The 21,773-nt window shown below is 48.9% G+C and overlaps 1 protein-coding gene across 4 annotated transcripts in view; it reads right to left on the reverse strand.

Moving 5' to 3' along the window:
- The window catches only part of CNOT3 (CCR4-NOT transcription complex subunit 3), a 1,293,124-nt gene that overhangs the window by 1,016,132 nt on the left and 255,219 nt on the right, over nucleotides 1-21,773 (reverse strand). Inside the window, exons 3-4 of one of the 4 annotated variants that reach the window (XM_069637964.1) lie at nucleotides 21,411-21,485; nucleotides 20,879-20,943 (exon numbers count right to left, since the gene is read on the reverse strand). In XM_069637964.1, the coding sequence (XP_069494065.1) occupies nucleotides 20,879-20,943; nucleotides 21,411-21,435 (90 nt within the window). In that variant the 5' untranslated portion in view covers nucleotides 21,436-21,485. Of the gene's footprint in view, nucleotides 1-20,876; nucleotides 20,947-21,410; nucleotides 21,486-21,773 lie in introns of all 4 variants that reach the window. The other 3 variants (XM_069637947.1, XM_069637956.1, XM_069637937.1) reach the window with 3 other exon arrangements.

The raw sequence follows: 21,773 nt of genomic DNA on the forward strand, positions 1-21,773 counted from the left end.
CTAAGACGATGTCTTTGTGTAATTGCCATTCGTACTCTCCGGGCAGGGGGAAGTCTCTGCTGAGTTTGTCTGCTAGAAGATTGAGTTCCCCTGGTACATGTTGTGATAGTAGGAACATGTTGTGTCTGAGAGCCCACTTCCATATATTCTGGGACAGTTTGGACAGTCCTGGAGAGTGAGTGCCTCCTTGCTTGTTGAGGTAGTACATGGCTGTGGTGCTGTCTGTGAGGACCATCACTGTCTTTCCTTGTAGGTGTTCCTGAAAGGCTTTCAGTGCTTTGAACACCGCTAGTAGTTCCAGCAGGTTTATATGCTTGGATGCTAAGCTCGGAGTCCAAGCTCCGTGGGCCGTCTGATGGGATAGGTGAGCCCCCCATCCTGTAAGGGATGCGTCTGTGGTTAGAGTGGCTTCCACTGCGGGTGTGGCAAAAGTTTTCCCCAATAACAGGTTTTCTTTTGTCCACCACCGTAGCGAGAGAACCAAGGCCTGCGAGACCACCACTAGATCGTCCCATTGTCCGCTGGCCTGACACCACTGGCTGTAGAGCCACTCTTGCATTGGGCGCATGCGCAGGCGCGCGTGAGGTACCAAATAAATACATGACGCCATCATCCCTAGCAAGCGCATTGCTTTGCGTACCGTCACCTCTCGGCCTGCTACATAATGGGGAATCTGAAACAGAATGTTTTGGACCCTCTCGTTGGAGGGGAATACGAGGCCGTCCTTTGTTCGAATTAGAGCCCCTAGGAATTGTTTGATTTGGCTGGGGTCTAAGCTGGACTTCTTTTCGTTGATGGAGAAGCCCAGTTGGGACAAAAGGTCTACGGTCTTTTGGGTATTGGAGAAGCATGTTTCGTAAGAATCCCCTGTTATGAGCCAGTCGTCGAGGTAAGGGTATACCGGAATGGATAATCTGCGCAGGTGGGCCGCTGCCACTGCCAGTACTTTCGTGAATACCCTTGGTGCAGATGCTATCCCGAAGGGTAGTACTCTGAACTGGTAGTGTTTGTCCTCTATCTTGAACCTGAGGTATTTTCTGTGCGATGTCAACATTAAAATATGAAAGTATGCATCTTTCATGTCTAGTGTTGTCATGTAATCCCCTTGTGATAACAGTGGGATTACCTCCTGTAAGGTCACCATACGAAACTTTTGGGGTTTGACAAATATGTTCGCTGGGCGCAGATCTAATACAGGGCGCATGGTTAAGTCCTTTTTGGGTACAAGGAAGTACACTGAATAAATACCTTCCGTTACCTGTGATAGGGGGACGGGCTCTATAGCTTCTTTTTTCAGTAGTTCTTCCACCTCTTGAAGAAGAATGGAGAGGTGTTACGGTGTCATGCGTCGGTTCCGTGGGGGTTTGTACTTCGGGGAACCGTTGAACTCGATGCAGTATCCGTGGGCTATGGTGGATAACACCCAACGGTCTGACGTGATTCCCTCCCATGCTGAAAGGAACGATGTTAGCCGGCCCCCGACCGGTGATGCATGGGAGGGGACCCGAATTTTCGGGTCATTTGCTGGTATTGGGCGTGGAACCTCTGGGGCTGGAGCCACGACCTCTTCCTTTGCCACGGCGTTGGCCTTTTTGACTGAACTGGGTGTTACCCTGGTTAGTGGGCCAGTTGGAGCCAGAGTAATATTGTTGTTGTTGGTTCTGCTGCTGTCGTTGGCCACGAAAGGAGCGTTTATTACCATAGCCTCGCCTGTTAGGGGGCCTAGAAATTTGATCAAGAGTCTTGATGGTGTCAAACTCTTTTTTAGCATGTTCTAGAGCCTCATCTACTGCTTTCCCAAACAGATGCGTCTGTTCAATGGGTTTATTTATGAGGGAGGCTTGGGTTTCGGGCTTAAAGCCTGAATTGCGTAGCCAAACGTGGCGTTTGAGAAGTATTCCCTGTACTAGGGAGCGGCCAGCCGTCTCAGCGGCATCTAGGGAGTTCTTAACGATGCCCTGGTTTACCAGTGTGCCCTCTGATATTATAGCTAGCAGGCGAGAACGCAGAGGCTCAGGTGCTTCCTCTGCTTCGCTGCGCAGTTTGTTCCACTGTGCATCTGCGTAGCTAGCTAAAAGTGAGTTATTAGCAATTCTAGTAGAGAAGGCGGCGGAGGTCGTGATTCTCTTCCCCAGTGCGTAGAGTTTTTTGCCTTCTTTGTCTGGAGGTGCTTCACTAGTGGATAGTGGCACCCCTGCTCTTTTTCTTGTGTTGGTAACCACAAGGGAGTCCGGAATAGAGTGTCCTCTGATGTATAAAGGGTCAGAGGATGAAGGGCTGAATAGCTTTTCTATTCTAGGGTTGACCCCTCTTACTAAAGCTGGGTTAGTAAGGGAAGGAGAAATTCTTCTTTTAATAGAAGCCAGGAGTGGAATAGATTGGCTAACAGGGGCTTTTTCTTTGATGACTTTTTCTACAAAGTCAATGTCTGGAAGAGTTTCCCCTGTATCAATTTCAAAATGCGCTGCTGCCTTGCGCAATAGTGCATTGAGGGAAGGTTGGTCATCTATGGGAGAGGAGTTCCCATGTGAATCCTTGAGAGGAGAAGGGAGAAAGGCATCAGGGTCTGAATGTACTGATGGGGATTGCCAAGGCTGCACTGACTGTGAATGCCAGGGCTGCGAGGTAGCTGTATCCTCTTCAAAACCTGTAGCAGTGGTGTAAGGATCTTCTTCGAACCCCTCTTCCTCAAGTTCTACCTCTTCTTCTCCACCCAAACACTCCTCATCTTTTTGGAGGTAATGCTCCTCCTGAGTGAGGTCAACCAGCCTAGGAATCTTGACTCTAGGGTCATCCTGTGGCCATTCTCTTTGTCTTTTGTGAGTGGGTGGGTCTTGGTTTCCTAGAAACCTTTCCATTTTCTCCATGCAAGAATGGAGTCTTTCAAGGGTCTCATGGGGTACCCCTGAATAGTCTAGAGGGGGGAAATTAGTGTTTTCGCCTTCGAATCGTTTCGAACGCTCCCACAACGTCGACGAGAGGTTCCCGTCTCCTTCTGAAAAGCCTTCAGGTAGTTCAGAAGCATCCTTTGGAGAAAGGGGCAGTTCCTGGCTACTTTTATGTTTTTTCGACGCGGTATTCGACGTTTGTTTAGTCGTCCGCGTACGTTTGTCTTCGGCGACAATTCTCGCTAGGCTCTCGACCACGATTGTGTCCGTCGAGGGCTCTGTTGTCGACGTTGTGTGCGTTGCGCGTTGTACCTAGACGGTCGCTCTATGGAGCGTTGCGTCGGATGTTTTTGGGGTAGCGCCCGTGTTAGATGGAAGCCCAATCGCTGGTCGCGGCTGCGTTTGCGGGTGGGGCTTGTGACCTTTACGGTCTGCGGTCGACGCCGGAGTGCCCTGCGTCCCCTTCGGCGCTGATGGATCCTTCGTTCTCGACGAAGAAGAGCCGTGGGTAGTGTGTTTAGCCTTATGGGGTTTGTGTGCGTCCTTGTCGCCGGGGTGTTCATCCCCATAAGCAGGGCATGAGCCGAGCCCGTCGGGGCCGGGGACGGACGACGAGGAGCGGGAGCGCTCCTTCTGAGGGTTCATGACTTCCGTAACGGACGTCGAGTTATTGCACTCCTCGTCACTTTCAGTAACAGCGGCAGCGGGTGAGGAAACTGACTTCGACATCGCGTAGTCCGCCCACCTCTTAACCCTACGTTCTTTAAGAGTCCTGGGTTTTAAGAGCTTGCAGGCTGCGCAGCTGTTCTCTATGTGATCGAGGGGTAAGCAACGATTACAGAGCTTGTGCTTATCTTTCCAAGTATATTTGCCCCTGCAGCGTGGGCAAAATTTAAATGGTGTCCTCTCCATAGCTGAGGCAATAATAGCTGGCGATAACAACCCCAAGGGAAAGAAAGGGGAGAAAGAAAGACATTCTCAAAGAGAAGAGACAAAGTTCTAACCCCCACTCTCCCTACTGTAAGTTGGCCGTCGAGGCCAGGCCACGTGTTCGGCAGCACCGAAGGATCTCCTCCGCTCTTCCTCTCCGTCGAAAATCAGTTCGGCGGAGAAACAGCTTCACAGCTAACGTCGAGGGGGAGGGATCGTTATTAGTATATTAAGTTATGACAAAAGGACCGAGGTCCGTGGCAAGTATAGCAATGTCTCTCTAGGAGCTCCGCGAAAGGCGACCAGAAACTGGGCGGAAAAAAACAATCTGAGGGACCTCGACGCGTGAGGGATTGTGGGTACAACGCACGTCACTATAGGGATAGTGTTACAGACACGCCTAGTCGACGTCCCCTTTTCGACTACGAAAAACAAAATGCAATACTCCGCAGTGACCACTGGATGTCGGACCTATGCACAGCATGTGATTCTAAGCAGATTAACAAACATCAGAAATAAGAATACATAGCAGTACACATGCACAACCACGGGAGGTGGCAAGGCTCAACATTAAGCATTACATAAAACTCAACATTAAGCATCTCTTACCTCCTCACCAGGCTCACCTTAAGCGAACAGGTTGCGCAGCACTGCCTGGCGGACTCTGGACTCCTCCCTGGAATCCCGGTCGACGCAGTAGAATCTCGTGAAGGTGTGAGTCGACCTCCACGTAGCAGCCCTGCAGATGTCCAGCAGAAGGAACACCAGATAAAGCTGTGGTAGCAACGATCGCTCTGGTCGAGTGGGCTCTCGGACGGCCGGGCAACTGTCGGTTTGCCAACCGATGACAATGCAGCCGCAGAGCCATCTGGAAACGGAAGCCTTCGAGAGAGCCTTCCCTTGGTTCACAGTTCTAAGTTCATAAACATCTGTGATATCTTCCGAAAAACTCTTTGTTCGGTCCACGTAGAACTTCAGCGCTCTAGCCACATCCAGCGAGTGCAAAGTCCTCTCGGCCGGTGACTAAGGCGACGGGAAGAAAACAGGTAACACCAAGGGCTCGTTGAGGTTGAAGTCCGAAGGCACCTTGGGCATAAACGAGAGGTGCGTCCTCAGCACCACCCTCGTGTCGTGATAAGTCAAGTATGGAGGCTTGCAGGATAGAGCCTTGATCTCTCCCACTCGCCGTGCGGAGGTGATGGCCACAAGAAAAACAGTCATCCACGACAGGAATTTCAGCGGCGCCGAATGCAGGGGCTCGAATGGCACCCCCATGAGCCTGGTCAGCACCGCGTTGAGTTCCCACGCCGGGGCAGGGGCCTTCACCGGCGGGAACGATCGCAACAGTCCCTTCATAAATTCCTTCACCAGGTGATGGGACCAGAAGGACGCCCGTCCTGTGGTTCTGGTGTATTGGGAGATCGCAGCCAGATGTATCTTGGAGGCGTGAGCTATTCCAGCCTTGGCCAGCAACAGTAGGTACGGCAGCACTTGAGGGGCCGTAATCCGTAGAGGGTTAATCTTCTGTGCACGGCACCAGACAGAGAACCTCTTACATGTCCGTAGCACTTGAGAGTTGAGGACTCCCTGGCTTTTGCAAGGACCTCTCTGCAGTCAGTCGGGATATTGTACCCTCCAAACTCTAGCGCTGCAGGAGCCAGGCCTGCAAGTTCAGCGACTCCGGGTCGTGATGAAGTATGGCGCCTCCTTCTCTGGAGAGAAGATCCGCATCCGTCGGCAGCTTGACTGGTGGGGACGCCGACAAGTCCAGAAGGTCCGGGAACCAGATCTGCCTCGGCCAGGCCGGTGCGACCAGGATCATCCTGAACCGGGACCTCTTGAGCTGGTTGACGAGTCGGAGCGGCAACAGAGGGAACGCATAAAGGAACCGGCCTTCCCAGGGGAACGAGAAATCATCGCCCATGCTCCTCGGCTGGGGAAACCTAATGGCGAACCTCTGGCACTTGGAGTTTGTCGCGGTCGCAAACGGGTCGATCTGGGGTGTTCCTCATCGTCAGAAGAGTCGATCCACTTGATCCTGACATAGTTCCCACTTGTGGCACGAGCGCAGCTCCCTGCTGAGTGAGTCGGCGATGGTGTTTATCCCTGCCAGATGAAAGGGCACCAGAAACGTCCCTTGGGCGACAGCCCAATGCCACAGATCCAGGGCTTCCTTGGAGAGGGCTGGGGATCTGGTTCCTCCCTGCTTCCGGATGTAGAACATCGTGGTGGTGTCGGTGAAAATTCTCATCACCTTGCCCTTGAGGGACGGGAGAAAGGACCTCAGGGTCCAGAACACTGCACGGAGCTCCAGGATATTGGGGAGCTTCTTCTCCTCCAGGAGCCAAAGGCCTCTTGCGTGAAGATCTCCGGTGTGTGCTCCCCACCCTTGCAGGGAGGCATCCATCGTCACCGTTATCTGGTGGGATGGGGTCTGAAAGTCTGTGCCCGCCGTCAGATGAGCGTGTGCCCCACCAGCGGATTGCTCGTCGGAAGGTCTCGTCGAGCGGAATCCCGTCCTCGAAGCTGCCCGTCGCTTGGATCCAGCGGGAGTCGAGGAACTCTTGCAGAGCGCGCATCCGAAGCCTGCATAGGTACACAAGATATATGCAGGAGGACATCCCGAGGAGGGACTTGATGGACCTCACCCTGGCCACGTCCGTGGCCAGCAGGCGCTGCACCTTGCCCAGGATGGCCTTCGTCCTTCCTTCCAACGGTGAGGCCAGGCGCGCCACTGTGTCGAGCTTTGCTCCCAGAAACAGTACGACTTGCGACGGGACCAGGTGGGATTTGGGAAAGTTGATGGAGAATCCCAGGTCCATGAGCAGCTGGACGGTCTTCGCTGTGTGATCTACGGCGAGCTCCCTTGTCCCTGCTCGGATGAGTCAGTCGTCCAGGTAGGGGTAGACGTAGATCCCCTGCAGGCGCCGCCACCGATGCGAGCCTCTTGGTGAACACCCTGGGTGCCGACTACAATCCGAACGGGAGGGCCTTGAACTGGTAGTAAAAAGAGACCTTGGCCATGAAGCCAGCGGTGTGGGCTGCACACCCTTTGACCACTAAAAAGTGGTTATGTTCAAACTATAGAAATTATGCGCTTTAGTCAAAAAAGTTCAAGTGAAAAAAATTGGTTTTAATTCGTGGCTTATTATTAGCATAAGCTTGGTACCCACATGGGGTGTAAAAATTCTGAGGCTGAAAAGGTGTCACATTGAGGGCCAATGCATTTCGGGTATTAAACCCTTCGTCAGGGCCTGTGAACATATACTTTCCAATTGCCTTATGGTCAAATCTATTTCAATGATAGATATATAGGTAAGTACAAAGTTGAACCGTAATACAATCCCAGTAGAACAACACATTGTTTCAAAAATTATTAGAATAATTAAATGTAACACATCATCCATGTATGCGTTTATCACAAAAAAGGTGTACGTTACAAATTAGACATCAAGAGGGGTCGTATAAGATCAAGTCATTTCATCACGATGTTCATCAATTTGTAGAAGTTCATAAATAAAAAAGAATAAATAAAGACAGGAAAAAAGACTGGCATGAGAGTGTGCATCAATCTAATACTGTGTAAGTCAGGTCAGAATGCTTAAGTGATCGTGTTGGCTAGAGAAAGGTAAAGGGGCAGGTAACTGACCTGCTGTTCACTGCTGAAATGCTTTTGCTGGTTGTAATGGTGGCTATCGTGACCGCGATTGTCTAAGCGAATACACGATACTGAAAGGCGATAAGTGTACAGTCAAAAAACTGAAAGAAATTAATGGAACAAGCGACCGAAGTCTAGTACGTGGGGTGTCATTACCTGATTGATGATTAAGCAGCGCGAAGCGGCGGCTACACGCCGTCTGCACGTGCGTGTAAATTGAAACTTGCTCGGTCAGAGAATGTAACCTAGGTTACCAGATAGCTGGCGTGGTGGAGAAAATAAGCGTAATGCGCTATACTAACGAAGCAGCCATCTTGAGAAGAGGTTTAGAAACAAATTGAAGTGAGCGATGTATTGGAGAAGCCAAAGATCGCTTAGCCACATCATCCATGTGTGAAAAAATATATTAACGATTGCTACTGACATTTAATGAAAAAAGGGAAGAAATAAACCATATAAAAATGTAGCAATTGAGTTAACTAGCACGGTTAACGTTAAATGAAAAGGATAGGATTAATACATCGAAATAAAACATAAAAAAAATAAAAAATAAAAAGTAGTCGAAACATTAAAAAAGAGAAAGATGTCAACCAAAAAATTAATAACAGACCTTAACAAATTGTAATCTAAAAAATAATTGGAAAAAAGTAAGACCAATTAGGAATACATTTCTACTTGGTGTTGAAATAAAGTCTTGCTTGACTGAAACCTTGCAATAAATGGTTAATTACAAAAAACAACTCAAATCGAATTCCTCGTTCATCCCATCTGGATTAAGAGACCCCAATTTTTCAATCCATAATGCTTCTTTTTGGGCTCTTAATTTGTTCATGTTGACATTTTGTCCTTTGGTAGGGATCACTTCCAGTACCGCAAATCTTAGTTGTGCTACTGTGTTGCCGTTCCGATTGAAATGTCTTGCCACTGCTGATGCTTGGTTCTAAAGTCGAATACAGGATTTGTGTTCGTTAATACGTAAACGTATCTTGCATGCAGTCTCACCGACATAATTAGCACATGGGCATTTAATTGCATAAACAACGTTTTCAGATAAACAGGTGGCATGATTTCTAAGTTGAATTTTTTTCTCCTGTTCTCGGATGTGATATATAGGATCCTTTGATGGTATTATTACAATTTCCACAACTCATGAATGGGTATGTCCCGGGGTGCTTGTCAGCAATTCGCCGTTTAGATTTTTTACCGTCCGTTTCCACCAGTAAATTGCGTAAATTGTTACTTTTTTGATAAACGAACACCGGCGGTTGTGCAAACAGTTCTTTGGTCCTTTGATCATTTTGCAGAATGCTCCATCTATTGAGCACGCTGTCTTTTATTTGTCGGCTCTGAATGGAGTACTTTGTCACAAAGACTAGATCAGGGCTTTTACGTTCTGGTTTTTTAGTTAGTTGTGCGTGATCTTGTGGGTCTATTTTGGTCCTGGCTGCTAGGAGATAGTCTTCAGGATAACCTCTTTCTTTCAGTTTATTATGTAATTTATTGAGTTCTAAATCACATTCGACTGGGTCACTTACGATCCTTTTGATATGTAGCATTTGGCCAAAAGGTAAATTGCGAAGAATGGTAGGTGGATGAAAGCTCATTCTATGTAGTAAGTTATTCCTATCAGTGGGTTCAGAGTACAATTTTGTTAGGATCCTGGTACCATTAATAGCTGTTTGAACGTCTAAGTAATGGATATTTGGGTCACCTATTTCCAAGGTAAATTGTATTCTTTTGTCGATGTTCAAATATAGTAGAAAGCAGCTCAGTTCTTCTCTGTTTCCTGTCCAGATCCCGAATGTCATCGATATATCAATACCACTTTTTCAAATATGTACTCCATTGTGGATGATTTATGATGTGTCTGCTTTCAAAGTCATACATGAACGTGTTGGCGTAGGATGGTGCCATGGTGGCTCTCATTGCTGTTCCAGTAAGTTGTTTGTAGTATGTTTCTATGTATTTAAAGCATGAGTTTTCTGAAATGAATTTGAGCAAAATCAAGAGGAATTCTTTGTTAGCTCCTATGTTACCTGTATCCAGTAGCAATCGTTCAACCGCTTTCTGTCCCGAGTCATGTGGTATGCTTGTATAAAGACTGGCAACGTCTATGGTGAAAAGAATGTAGGATATATATATATATATATGCCTAAGGGTTGTAATATACTTTCAGTGGCGGCCACTATCGGTCTCCCAGGAGGATTGACAAGTTGTTTATGAATCTTAGGCAGGATGTATAGGTGTGGCATTTGGGGATATTGGGTCCATAAGTATGTTTTGGTTGTGCTGCTTATCCAGTCGTTCTCTAATGCTGTATCCAATATATCGTTCAATTTAGTTTCGATATCTTGAGTGGGATCCCACGCTAAGATTAAATATGTTTCTGCATCTGATAGTTGTCTCAAACATTCTGAATCGTATTGCTCAGTGTCCTGTATGACTATGGCGCCTCCTTTGTCTGCCGATCTGATTGTTATAGTCATCTGTAAATACATTTTTAATGATTGATAGCTCAACTCGATTCAAATTTCTCCTTTTGGGTTGATGAAATTGTATCTTCTTGATATCATTCAAAACCAAATTATGGAAAATGTCGATAACTGATGTGTACAGGTGGATTGAATGTACTTTTTGGTTTGAAGTCAATATATTCCTTATCATCTTGGTTGGATCTGTCCATTGTGTTTGTAGTTTCCGCAAAATATGTTTTCAGTTTAAGTTTGCGGACTAGTTTGTACAACTCAACCTTTGTACTGAATATGTTGTTACTATAAATCGGTACAAATTTAAGGCCTTTTTCAAGTGTTTTGACTTCTTTAATTGTGAGGTTCCTGGATGATAGATTGACCACTAATTCCGTTTGGTTTACAATTGTGTTCTCATTCCTCGCCCTCTTCTTCCTTCCTCGTCCGCCTAAAAAAATCTTTCCTTGGTGGGTTGGTTGGTTGTCTAGTCCTTAGGTTAATGCCAGATCCATTTGCTGTGGGATTCTCTGTTGATCCTTCCACTGTTTCTATATTGTCTGACTCAGAGCTACTTTGATCACTTGTGGGTTTGTTCACTCTGTGTTTGCTTCGTTAAATATTTACAAGCTAAGTGTATACTTCATTATTTAAGTCGTCTTAAGTGTCTCTCTTGAATTTCCTTATTTTTCGGGCTTCTAGATCTTGCTTGTAACTATCCAATTTGGTGTTGATGTCAACTAATAACTTGGCAAATGATTCGGCGTCAGTCAGATTTGTTATATCCTTGGACAGGGTTTCTATTTCTTTCTCTAATGATTCGATGTTTCCTGAAAGTTCTTTGATGGTGAGTAGAATCAGATGATCGAGGGAACATTTATTCAATATTTGTTCCCATTTTTCTACAAACTCTATTTTCTTTACATAAGGTTGGGCGTAATGGTATTTTTAGTCCTCTGGGAATGCGTTGTGCTTTATAATATCGGCTGAGGGTGACCGCATGCAATTTACGACTGATTAACTTCCTGATGGAATATTCGAGTGGTTTGATTTTGCTTTGGGGATCTTTGTTGGTTGTGGTCTGTACTGTTTCCTTGATTAGACCTAGTATGGCATCTGCCTCTTCGGCTGAAAAGCCAAGTGTGGTAGCTCTGTTATCCGTTAGGAATTCGATGTCTTCGTACGACAGTGTGCAGATAGCTCAAAGGTTTTCACCGATGTGAAGAAGTACTAACTGAAGCGGTGGTGAGCTGCGCACTACTTGGAATGCTTGAAAATAAATTCAAAATAATGTCCAAAGATAATTTTGAAGAAGCTTGGGGTGCAAACCCACTGTGAATGGTGCCTCCGTGATGAGCACTAAAAAAACATAGAAAAAAAGAGACCTTGGCCGTGAAGCCAGCAGTGTGGGCTGCACACCCTTTGACCACTAAAAAGTGGTTATGCTCAAACTATAGAAATTATGCGCTTTAGTCAAAAAAGGTCAAGTGAAAAAAATTGGTTTTAATTTGTGGCTTATTATTAGCATAAGCTTGGTACCCACATGGGGTGTAAAAATTCTGAGGCTGAAAAAATGTCACATTGAGGGCCAATGCATTTCGGAACTGAACTGGTAGTGCAATCCTTGGACCACGAACCTGAGGAACTTTCAGTGACCTTACAGAAAGGGATGTGGAAGTACGCATCCTCCAAACCAAAAGACATGAAATCGCCCTCCTCCAACTGTCCCAGCACATGCTGGAGGGTGACCATCCGGAACTTCTGTGCCTTGATGTACTTGTTCAGCCGTCGCAGGTCCAGGATGGGGCGCCATCCTCCTGTTTTTTTTTTTTTTACTAGGAAGTACCTCGAGTATACTCTGAAGCCCCGGAGCCTCTTCGGGACAAGCTCGATGGCACCTTTTCTGAGCAACGCCCTCACCCCCAAAAGTAGTTGAGGGACGCGATTTTCCTTCCTGACCACGGGTGGAATGCGGGGGCACTTTTTTAGAAATTCGAGGGCGTGCCGCTGGGCCAGGGCGTCCAGCACCCAACGGTCGGTGGAGATGGACTCCCACACGCTGACGAACTTCGCCAGCCGGCCTTCCACTGAGGTGCTTCGGTGTGGGCCCGAGCCCGCTGTCAGTTCAATCTTGCTTGGCGGACGCCTTGCCATCCCCTGGCGACGACAGCGCCCCCCCTCCCCCCCGACTTGCCTCGTCCCCAAAAGGATTCCTGCTACGAGGAGCGGCCGCTTGGCAGTACGTAGAGGAGCCACCGCCGAATCCCTTGGAGGCACCCCGCTTGCCTCCGGCGCTCCGAAACGATGGCCTCCGTTGCCGGAGCACGCCTAGGGCCCTAGCAGTCTGTGTCCGCCTTGATGGCTTGGAGGGACTCATCCACCGTTTTCCAAAACAGGTTGTTCCCGTCGAACGGCATGTCCAGCATCCTGGCTTGTACATCGTGGCGGAAATCCGTCGCCTTGAGCCAACCTCGTCGTCTAAGGCAAACGCTGTTGCCTAGCTGGCGGAAACTGGTGTCGGCAATGTCCGTTGCCACCGTAATGGCGTGGTCCGACGCCACTTCACCTTCTTGCAAAATCTCCAGGGCCTCGGCCCTCTTGTCATCCGGTAGGAAGTCCAACAGGGGGACGATCTTGTACCATAACTCCCTGTCGTAGCAGGCCACGATCGCGAGGGCGTTGGCCACCTTAATCGCTGTTGCCGCCGACGAGCTAACTCGTCCTTCCATTGCGTCCAGCTTCTTCCCTTCACCGTCCGGTGGGGAAGTTGACATTGAGGCCGATGCCTCCCCGCTTTCTTCTTGGCCGCCGCTGAGACGACCGAGTCCGGGGTAGGTTGTGCCCTAAGGCACAAAGAGGCCGCGTCAGGGACCCGGTACTTCTTCTCGTACCGATCCTTCTTAGCAGGCGTTGTAGACTGGTTGAGAAGGGTGAGACCCTCGTCCCAGATGTCATCCAGCAGAGGCAAAGAGAGGACCAACTTCCTCCTGGCCTGGCGCCGTTGGTAAAGGAAACCTTCCTTCTCTTCGGGGCAGAGCTGAAAAAGCTTGGATGCCCTGGCGATCATTGCATGGAAAGATCCGATCTCAGACGGGGAGGCCCGGGCTGGTGATGGGAGCTCCTGTAACGCTTACCTTAAACTCTGCGGGGACACCACTAAATGCAGACAACCTTCTTCTCTGGGTGCGTTGTATTCAACTATCTCTTTTGTCGCTACTCTTCTTCTTGAACCTTTTGTCTAGTGAGAGAACCTGGGACAACTATTTGGAAACCTAAGGAAACCTATTCCTATAACTGGATATAACTATTAATTCCCACTGTTCTTTATTACCTTTGGTTCTATTTTGGTGAGCTCTCCATCCTGCAACTGGCAGGGGCGCTTGTTCTGAAGACTGAGGGAATGAGAGGTTAGTGATATCACTGACTGGAAATTGCTGACTAGAAAGCCGACAGGGGTCCGAGAGAAACACGGAAACAGCCAGAAGGACTCACACCATTAATCCTCCTGAACTACTGTGTGGACAATGAATGTGTTCAATTAACATTAGTGACGCACAACTGCGGGGGAATGCTAAATAATGTTTCAAAATTTCTTCACAGAAAAATGCGCGCCTCATGTACAGCAGGAAAATAATTCTGCACCGAGACTAGTCATGAAAGAACATGTGCGCATGGTGCTGAAGGAACACAAGCCAGTGACGCGTGACTAATTCCTAGAATACGTGTGCCTGCTGAGGAGAAAAACAAAACATGTGCGCATGGTGCTGAATGAACACTAGCCTGTGAAGAGTAACTAAATACTAGAATACGAGTGCCTGCTGGGGAGAGCGAATTCACTGAGAAACTCAACGACTTGTCATAAATTAACCATAATGGCACAATTCAAGGCGAAACTCATAAGATTCACTGGTGCACCACAACATTCAAAACCTAGGTTACCCTGAAATTCAGAGACTGAATAGCAAGAAAACTGAATCTTGAACAACTCCCAAAAAGGGAAACAATACTTGCCGCGACTGTGAAACCCTCCGTACTCCGGGTTCTACAGAATTTGACTAACTTGCTCTCTGTGAAAACTCGAACATGATAATACCAGGAAAAACAATGACGTGGGCAGAACAAAGGGCGGACAAGGGAGAGAAAGGAAATACGGGCAAAGAAGGGAAAAATACTGAGGGAACGCTGCAGGAATTCCGAACCGCGGTAAGCGTCTCTGAAGAAAAAAATCAGACGAGAAGCGCAGAACGAAAAAGGGGAGGGACTTAAATACCCAGTGAGGTGAGAGTGATTGCAACTAGACTGCAAATTCTATTTAGAGGAATTTCGTTGGCAGCCATGTTGAAATCTAATAAGTGTTCTACAAGTAACTACCAAGGACTATTTCAGCATTAACCCACGAATACCCTGCTGCACTGGAACCAAAGAAATTTTCTGAAGGGAAACCCAGTGATCATGACAGCTCCGTCCCGTCGGCACCGCCCTCGTCGTCGGTACCTGTCGTGGCAGTGTCTGTTCCCGTGTCATCCCCAGGGACGGGGGACGTGGGTAAAGGCCGAGCAGGCCGCAAGGGCTGAGAAGGCGAGGCTGGGTGGATCCGCCTTCTCTTGTACAGGGGGCTTCCCGCCGGGACCGGCTCTGGTTCCTCCGTCGGACCCGGTACCGGGTCCTCTGTCGGTGGTAAGGGCAATCTCGTCCTTATCTCTGAAAATAAGGATTGTATTGCCAACAAAATGGCCGCCGAGTTATCCTGCGGCTCCGGAAGCAATGGCTGACTAGGACCCTCGCCAGTGCCACCGTCACTCTCGCCACCCTTGTCGGGATCCCTCCCGTGGGGCCGGCCTCTTCGATGCCCTCGTCGAGGCCCTCTAGGACTTCTGCCAGCTCCTCCTCGGATGTTGTGTCCGTGTCCACAATGGCCACCGGCCCCCCTCTTTTTCCGCTGGGGTCTTCACCGGAGTCTTTTAGATGGGGCTGAAAGAGGCTTCCCTCCGCTGAGGCAGGGAGACTGTGCCCCGAGGTCACCTCCACTGGTGTAGCCTACACAGGCTGCGCCAGGGCCACCGCGACTCCCTCGATAGAGGTCTTGGCCGGGTGAATCAAGGCCTTCACCGCCTTAGGCGCGCTTGACGCCTTCACCTTGGGGGAGGGGGGGGTCACTGCCTCGCTCCCCCTCGGCCGAATCCTTCGAGATCGACCAGGGCCTCTCCAGAGGCTTAGCCGGGTTCTCGGATTTCCTCATCCTCCAACCAGAGCGTAAGCTCGTGGTTGATGGTACCGGGGAAGGTGCTCCGTGCCTGGCAGCCGAAGAGCCCGACCTTTCGGCGCTCCTGGTGCCCGCGGACTCTCGGTGCTTTGCCTTCGGTTGGGCCCCCGTTGCGCCCTCACAGGGCTTCTTCTCACCCGACGGGTTCCTTCCTTCCAGCCAGTTGGAGAGACTAAGGTGTCGGTCCCTGATGGTCCATTCCGACATGTTCCTGAAAACGCACAGTCCTTCTCCACGGGCGTTTTGTCCTCATGAAGGCAGTAGAGACATTTCGAATGCTCGTCCTCCTTGAACACATTCTGTAGCTGGCATCCAGGGCAAACCCTGAACAGCTTTCCGGGCGTCGAGCTTCCTTTCTCCTGGGCCATGTCCAGGTAGGCCGCAGAACTTATGGAATCCCCCATGAAGCGTAACTCGACGAAATCTTCACCTTTGAGGGGCGTAGAAAAAAATCTGACGCGGATACCCGTTAATCGGATGTAGAGACGGTGGAGGTTGAGGCTCCATTTGACCGAAAAATTTGAAATTCTCTTTGAAAAAAGCGCGAAAATGCAGCAAAAGCTCGAGAGCTAAACACGAGGACTTCCAACACTTGAGCGTGCAGTAAAAATCTGAAGATGGCTGCCAGAGGCGGGGCTTAGGGAGAGACCAGTGATTGGTTACTACTGAGAAAGACAGATCAGAAACGAAACCGATACTGATTTTTTATTTACCGAGGATTCCCAGCCTGACGACGGGGAATATTCATGAGCATGTGAATCTATGCCAGACCCCATGCTGGAGAATGTCTGTTTTCACTTGTGGCGAATAGATCTATAGTGAGGAAACCCCATTGTGAGAAGAGGTCTCCTACGACCTTCGTGTAGACACCATTCGTGTTCTTCCGGGAGGGGATCTCTGCTCAAAGCAACCGCTAGTGAATTGAGATCCCCTGGAACATGTTGAGAAGACAGTTAAATGTTCCGTCCGAGTGCCCATGTCCAAATTCTCTGGGCAAGCCTGGACAGATTTGGCGAACGAGTGCCCCCTAGTTGTTTATGTAAAACATCGCCGTCGTGCTGTCTGTTAAGATCTGCACTGACAGGTTCAACAGGTGGGGTTCAAATGCTCAAAGCACTCTGAAGACCGCCAGAAGTTCTAGCAGATTGATGTTTTTTTTGGCCACTGTGCGAGACCAGAGACCTTGAGCTGTGTGGTGAAGGAAGTATGCTCCCCACCCTGACAGGGACGCGTCCGTAGTGACTACCGCCTCTATCTCTGGATCGTAAAAGGGTTTCCCCTTTGACAGGTTTTCTTGTCCACCAGCGAAGACTTTGTACCAGTGTTGGCAAAACTACCACTCGATCCTCCCACTGACCACTTGACCGAGACCACTGTTTCGCCAACCATTCCTGCATGTGTCGCATGCGCAGGCGCGCGTGGGGAACCAGGTAAATGCATGACGCCATTATGCCTAGCAAACATCGCTTTGCGCACCATTATCTGGAGACCAGACTGATATTGAGGAATTTGCAGTAGTAGATTCCGAATTCTTTCCTCTGATGGAAAGGCCAACTCCTCTTGAGTGTTTAAGACAGCTCCTAGGAACTGTTTAGAGGTGCTTGCCACCTGGTTTGGATTTTTTCTCTTTGATTGAGAAACCCAATTCGAAGAGGTCGATCTTTCTTTGAATGTTGGATTTGCAAATTACTGGGGCCTCCCCGGTGATAAGCCAGACGTCCAGGTAAGGGTACTCTGGGATTGCTTCCCTGCATAGGTGCCCCGCCACCACCGCCAGTACCTTGGTGAATACTCTTGGAGCCGAGGCTATACCGAAGGGCAGCACCTTGAACTGGTAGTGCTGACTGTCCACCTTGAAGTGCAAGAAACTTCTGTGCACTGGGAACATGGAAATATGAAAATAGGCATCTTTCATGCCCAATGTTGCCATGTAATCTCTTTTTAAAAGGGGGATTACCACTTGGAGTGTAGTCCTGCAAAATTTTTGGGGCTTGACATACTTGTTTGCAGGGCTTAAGTCTAATACTGGGTGCATTGTCAGATCTTTTTTGGCACAAAGAAGTACGTTGAATAAATACCCTTGTTTACCTGGTTGCCCGGGACGAGTTCTATCGCGTCCTTTGCGAGAAGATTGACGATTTCCTCGAGGAGGATCTTTTGGTGGTCCAGGGAGTGTATTTTTTGTCTTGGAGGGTGGTTGCGGGGAGGCTGCAACAGTCAGGTGCAGTTTCCTGCGGACACTGGACAGCACCCATCTGTCCGAGGTGATCTCGTACCATGCCTGGGTGAAGGTGGAAATGCGCCCCCCCCCCTACTGGGGATGCATGGGAAGGGACCCTGAGCGGAGCGTCACTGTTTGCTGGGAGGCGTACCGCCTCTATCTGGGCTGCCTCTCCCTCTACCACGGCCCCTCTCGTTACCTCGGGAGTAACTTTGGGTAGTCTGTTGGTTGCCACCCCACGAGGTACCCTGCCCCTGTGAGTAATTAGAACCCCTCTGGGAATTTTGGCCGCATGAGCGACGAACATTATTATTCCCTCTTTGGTTTGTGGGTTTGTTAGTTAATTGTCCCCGACACCTTAGGGTATCGTATTCTTCTTTGGCAGTTTTGAGTGCCTCCTCTGCTGCTTTCCCAAACAAGATATTCAGTTCCACTGGCATGTCGATAAGAGTAGCCTGGTTCTCGGGCTTGAACCCTGACTGTCTCAGCCAAGCGCGTCTCTTGATGACAGTGCTTTCTGCAATGAGTCGGCCTGCATTGTCTGCTGCGTCAAAAGTCGCTTTCAGAATGTACCCAACACCGATCTACCCTCCAACGCAATCTGGGCTAACTGGCCCTTTAGTGGTTCTGGTGCGGAGGCAATGAGGACAAAGGCACCCATTGGTGACAACTTGCCAGTAGAGTGGTGGTATTCGCGATTCTTGCCTGATAAGCGGAAGTGGAAGCCACTTTCCTTCCTAGACCACATCCTCTTGCTCTCCTTGTCTGGGGGAGCTTCAGATGCTGCTAGAGGTGTCCCTGCTCTTTTCCTGGTGGTAGTAACTACCAATGAGTCGGGCTTAAGCTGACCCCTTATGTAAAGTCGGTCGGAAGGGGCAGCCCTGAATAATTTTTCAATTCTGGGGTTGACTGCCCGGGTGAGATTAGGGGTGAGGAGTCAGGGGTCAATTCTGCGTTGGATAGACTTCAGAATTGGTATGGCTTGGGCAATGGACTTCTTGTCCCCCGTGATTTCCTCTGCAAAGTCCCTCTCTTCTTGAGCCCCTTGAGTGTCTATCTGAAAGTGCTCTGCAGCTTTAGCTAAGACCTCATTCATTAGTGGCCGATTATCCACAGGTGAGTCACTGACCGGTGGCTCTTTGGGGATAGGTGAGTCTAGATCTAGATCCTCCTCCTCCTCCTCCTCCTCCTCCTCCTCCTCCTGGTCCTCCTGGTCCTCCTGGTCCTCCTGGTCCTCCTGGTCCTCCTGGTCCTCCTGGTCTCCGTAATAATCGACCCCTGCTTGGTCGTCCAGTATTTGTATGCCTGGATCTTAAGCATACTGATGGTAAGGTTGAATAGAGAGCGGGTCTGAAATCAGACCCGGAGCTGGAGCTGGAGTCTCATTCCGAGGTCTCTTACTAGGAGGCTGAGGGTCTTTGGATCCTGAAGGAGTAGAGGTGTCGGGTATTCTGATAGCTCAGAAAATAGTCTGGGTTTTTCTCATAGAAATTAGCCATAAAAGACATTCTTCTCATCACCCTGTCTAGGTCATCAGCGCTCCATTCCCTGGAACTGGGAATGAACACCGCTTGCTGAGTTTACTCTACTATTCCCATATCCTGTGGAGTGGGAGGGACAACTTTGGGCCTAGTGATGGGGTCAGGGGTATTTATCTTTATCCGAAGATTTAGGTTTGTCCTTCTGGACCTGGGGTACAGATGTTTTCTCTGATGACTTCTGTCGTTTCTCCCCTTTACCATGTAGAGGTATGTTTCCCTGAGTTTTGGGCCTTCTCTGAATCTTTCGACGCCTGGCGCCGATATTCGGGAGTGGTTTGGCTATGTTCTGTAGCTTTAGAGGGTGTGCGTCAAGATTCGGAGGCAGACGTGGAAAGGACTGCCAGCGACGACTCAGCGTGCTGCTTGGGGGTAGAGGTCGGATTAGTCTTCCGACGACCATACCTTCGTAACTTTGAGGAGCAAGGCACCTTTGGCAATCGTGGACGGTTGCCATGTGTTGTGAGGCGATCTCAACCTGGAACGCCCAGACGACGACTGTGGACCGCTCTTTGTGCCTCTTTCTTCCGATCACTCGACACGCGTGTCGAGTCTCAGCTGGGGTTGGTGTAGTAGTGTGGCTAGTGCTCATGTCGCCGGGTGTAGTCCCCATAACTGCCCCGCCGGACAATCCTGTGAGGCCGGAGACTCGTGCTTGGGTGTCTATCGACGCCCCTGTGCCCTCGCCATCACTGAAGGAACCCACCGCCTCCATGGCCCCGAGCTGCCTGCCGTAATGGGCACAACGTTTAGTGGAGCGGTCCTTTAATATTTCAGCTTTAAAGACCTTACACGCTCTGCAATTAGCTTCGGGGCGATCCCTAGGCAGAGATTACAGGTGTTGTGCTCATCTACCCAAGGAAACTTACGGTTGCACTTGGGGCAGAAGTTAAATGGAGTACTCTCCATATGTTACTTTATGGCAGCGGGCGAGTATACGTAAGAAATAAACAAGTGCGAGTATGTCCACCACCCACTCTCCCTACTTGCAGGGCCAAGGCCTTCCGAAGGCCAAAGTCCGTTGTGCAGTCTCGACGGCTGTTCATTCTTCGGACCGGCGTCGATCTTCGGAATCTCAACGTGGGATTTAAAGACTGGGGAATTTTAGATTAATGACGACAAAATGGCTGAAAGCCAGTACATTCCACAACTATGCTTCCGACAAGTATGGCAGAAAAAAACAATCTAAGGGTCCTACACGCGTGAGGGATCATGGGTACAGTGGACGTCACACTAGGGATAGTATTACTGGCACGCCCTAGGTCGACGTCCATTTTCGAGTTTCGAAAAACAAACTAATACTCCGCAGCTTCCACTAGATGTCGGCCTATGCACAGCATGTAATCTAAGCAGATTCCACAAGCCTCAGAAATTCAATTATGAGTACATACCTTTGAAGTGAAATGCTTCTTTTTGTGGGTTGCTGGCAATATGCACGAAGAACAAATAGGGTTGAATTACAATTGCTGGATATCTTTTGTTCTAGTCATGCATTGGCATTCAAGAGCACTGAATAAGAATTCTATGTGTTCGCTTGTGCTGCACAGTCAATTTGCATAAGACACATTAAATAAGAATAGAAAAGCAACGCCCGTTTAGTTGGTCCATTCACCTTGTATTGCTGCGAACGTCCAGTCTGAGGACAACTGCCCTCAGACCATTCAAGGTTAGCCTTTGACTGTATAAATAAGGAAATAAAGTTGTCAAACCTGTAAAGGAGTGTTGAGTAAAAACTATCCTCGAGGTTCTGCTAAACCGTCTGTAGGAACGTGCAAGGTTGGAGGAAGAGGGGTTGGAGTGTTTGGGACAGGACACAGGTTGCACAACAGCTCAAGCCCGCCGGACACGTTCCAGTTGCCATAAGGCAAGAAAGCCTTCTCGGACCTGGTCCTTCCATTTTATTATAGCACCTTACCTTCTGCCAGATATCTTCAAACTGTTCTACTCCTTCAGATACTTTTTTCAAACAACGATCGATCTCTCCTGGTGGAAAAGTTAAAACAAAGAAAAGAGACATGTCCCTTAGCACCTGGTGTGGGGTATTACTGCAGCGTAAAGCCAATTGTGGCAAAGGAATGTGAATGAGTAGGAAAGGAAGTCAAAAGCAGGAGAGCTATAATACAGCAAACACCAAAGGAGAGCGGATAAGCAGACAAATGTGGGCGGGTGGGATGGGGTAGCAGCCAGGGAGTCCTGGTATGAGGGGGAGAGGAAAGGAGCAAGCCTTGTACAGGGCAGGGGTAAGATGAAGGGCAATAGCAAGCAACGGTGTTGGTTAAAACCTCTAGACGGCAGCCAATTGTGAAAGGGTAGGTGAAGAGATGGAGGGCTGCCTATCCGGCAAGAGCAAGCAGAGAGTGTGACAAGGGCATTAGGGATGGGGCATGGTGAGCTGGAGTGGGCAAGAAAGCAGAGCCCACAATTAGCGCTGCAGAACCGAACCCTACCTTGTAATTTTCTTTTATCCGCCATATTTCCTTCACTAGAGACGGACTCTCGTCATACTTTAAAAGGCTAGGGCGCTGAAACAAAATAGAACAGAAAGCTATTGAGAGGCTAAACCAGATAGGACAAAACCCTGCATTTGATTGCACTGAGGGGCTACCCATTTAACATTTACAGCAATTCAGAAACAGGATTTCAGCTTTGTTTTTTTAATCAACATTTTGCCTTTTGTGATTTTACAAATTCCTACCTCCATTTCTGCTCAAATAGACAAACTAAACAGACAATTTAAGAGTGCAATCTGAACCATTGTACAGCACAACTTTCACTAGAAACATTCATTTTACCAGTCAGGGACCCCCACA

This window comes from Ambystoma mexicanum, chromosome 1q (genome assembly GCF_040938575.1).
Source record: "Ambystoma mexicanum isolate Mex_15411 chromosome 1q, UKY_AmexF1_1, whole genome shotgun sequence".
Taxonomy (NCBI): domain Eukaryota; kingdom Metazoa; phylum Chordata; class Amphibia; order Caudata; family Ambystomatidae; genus Ambystoma; species Ambystoma mexicanum.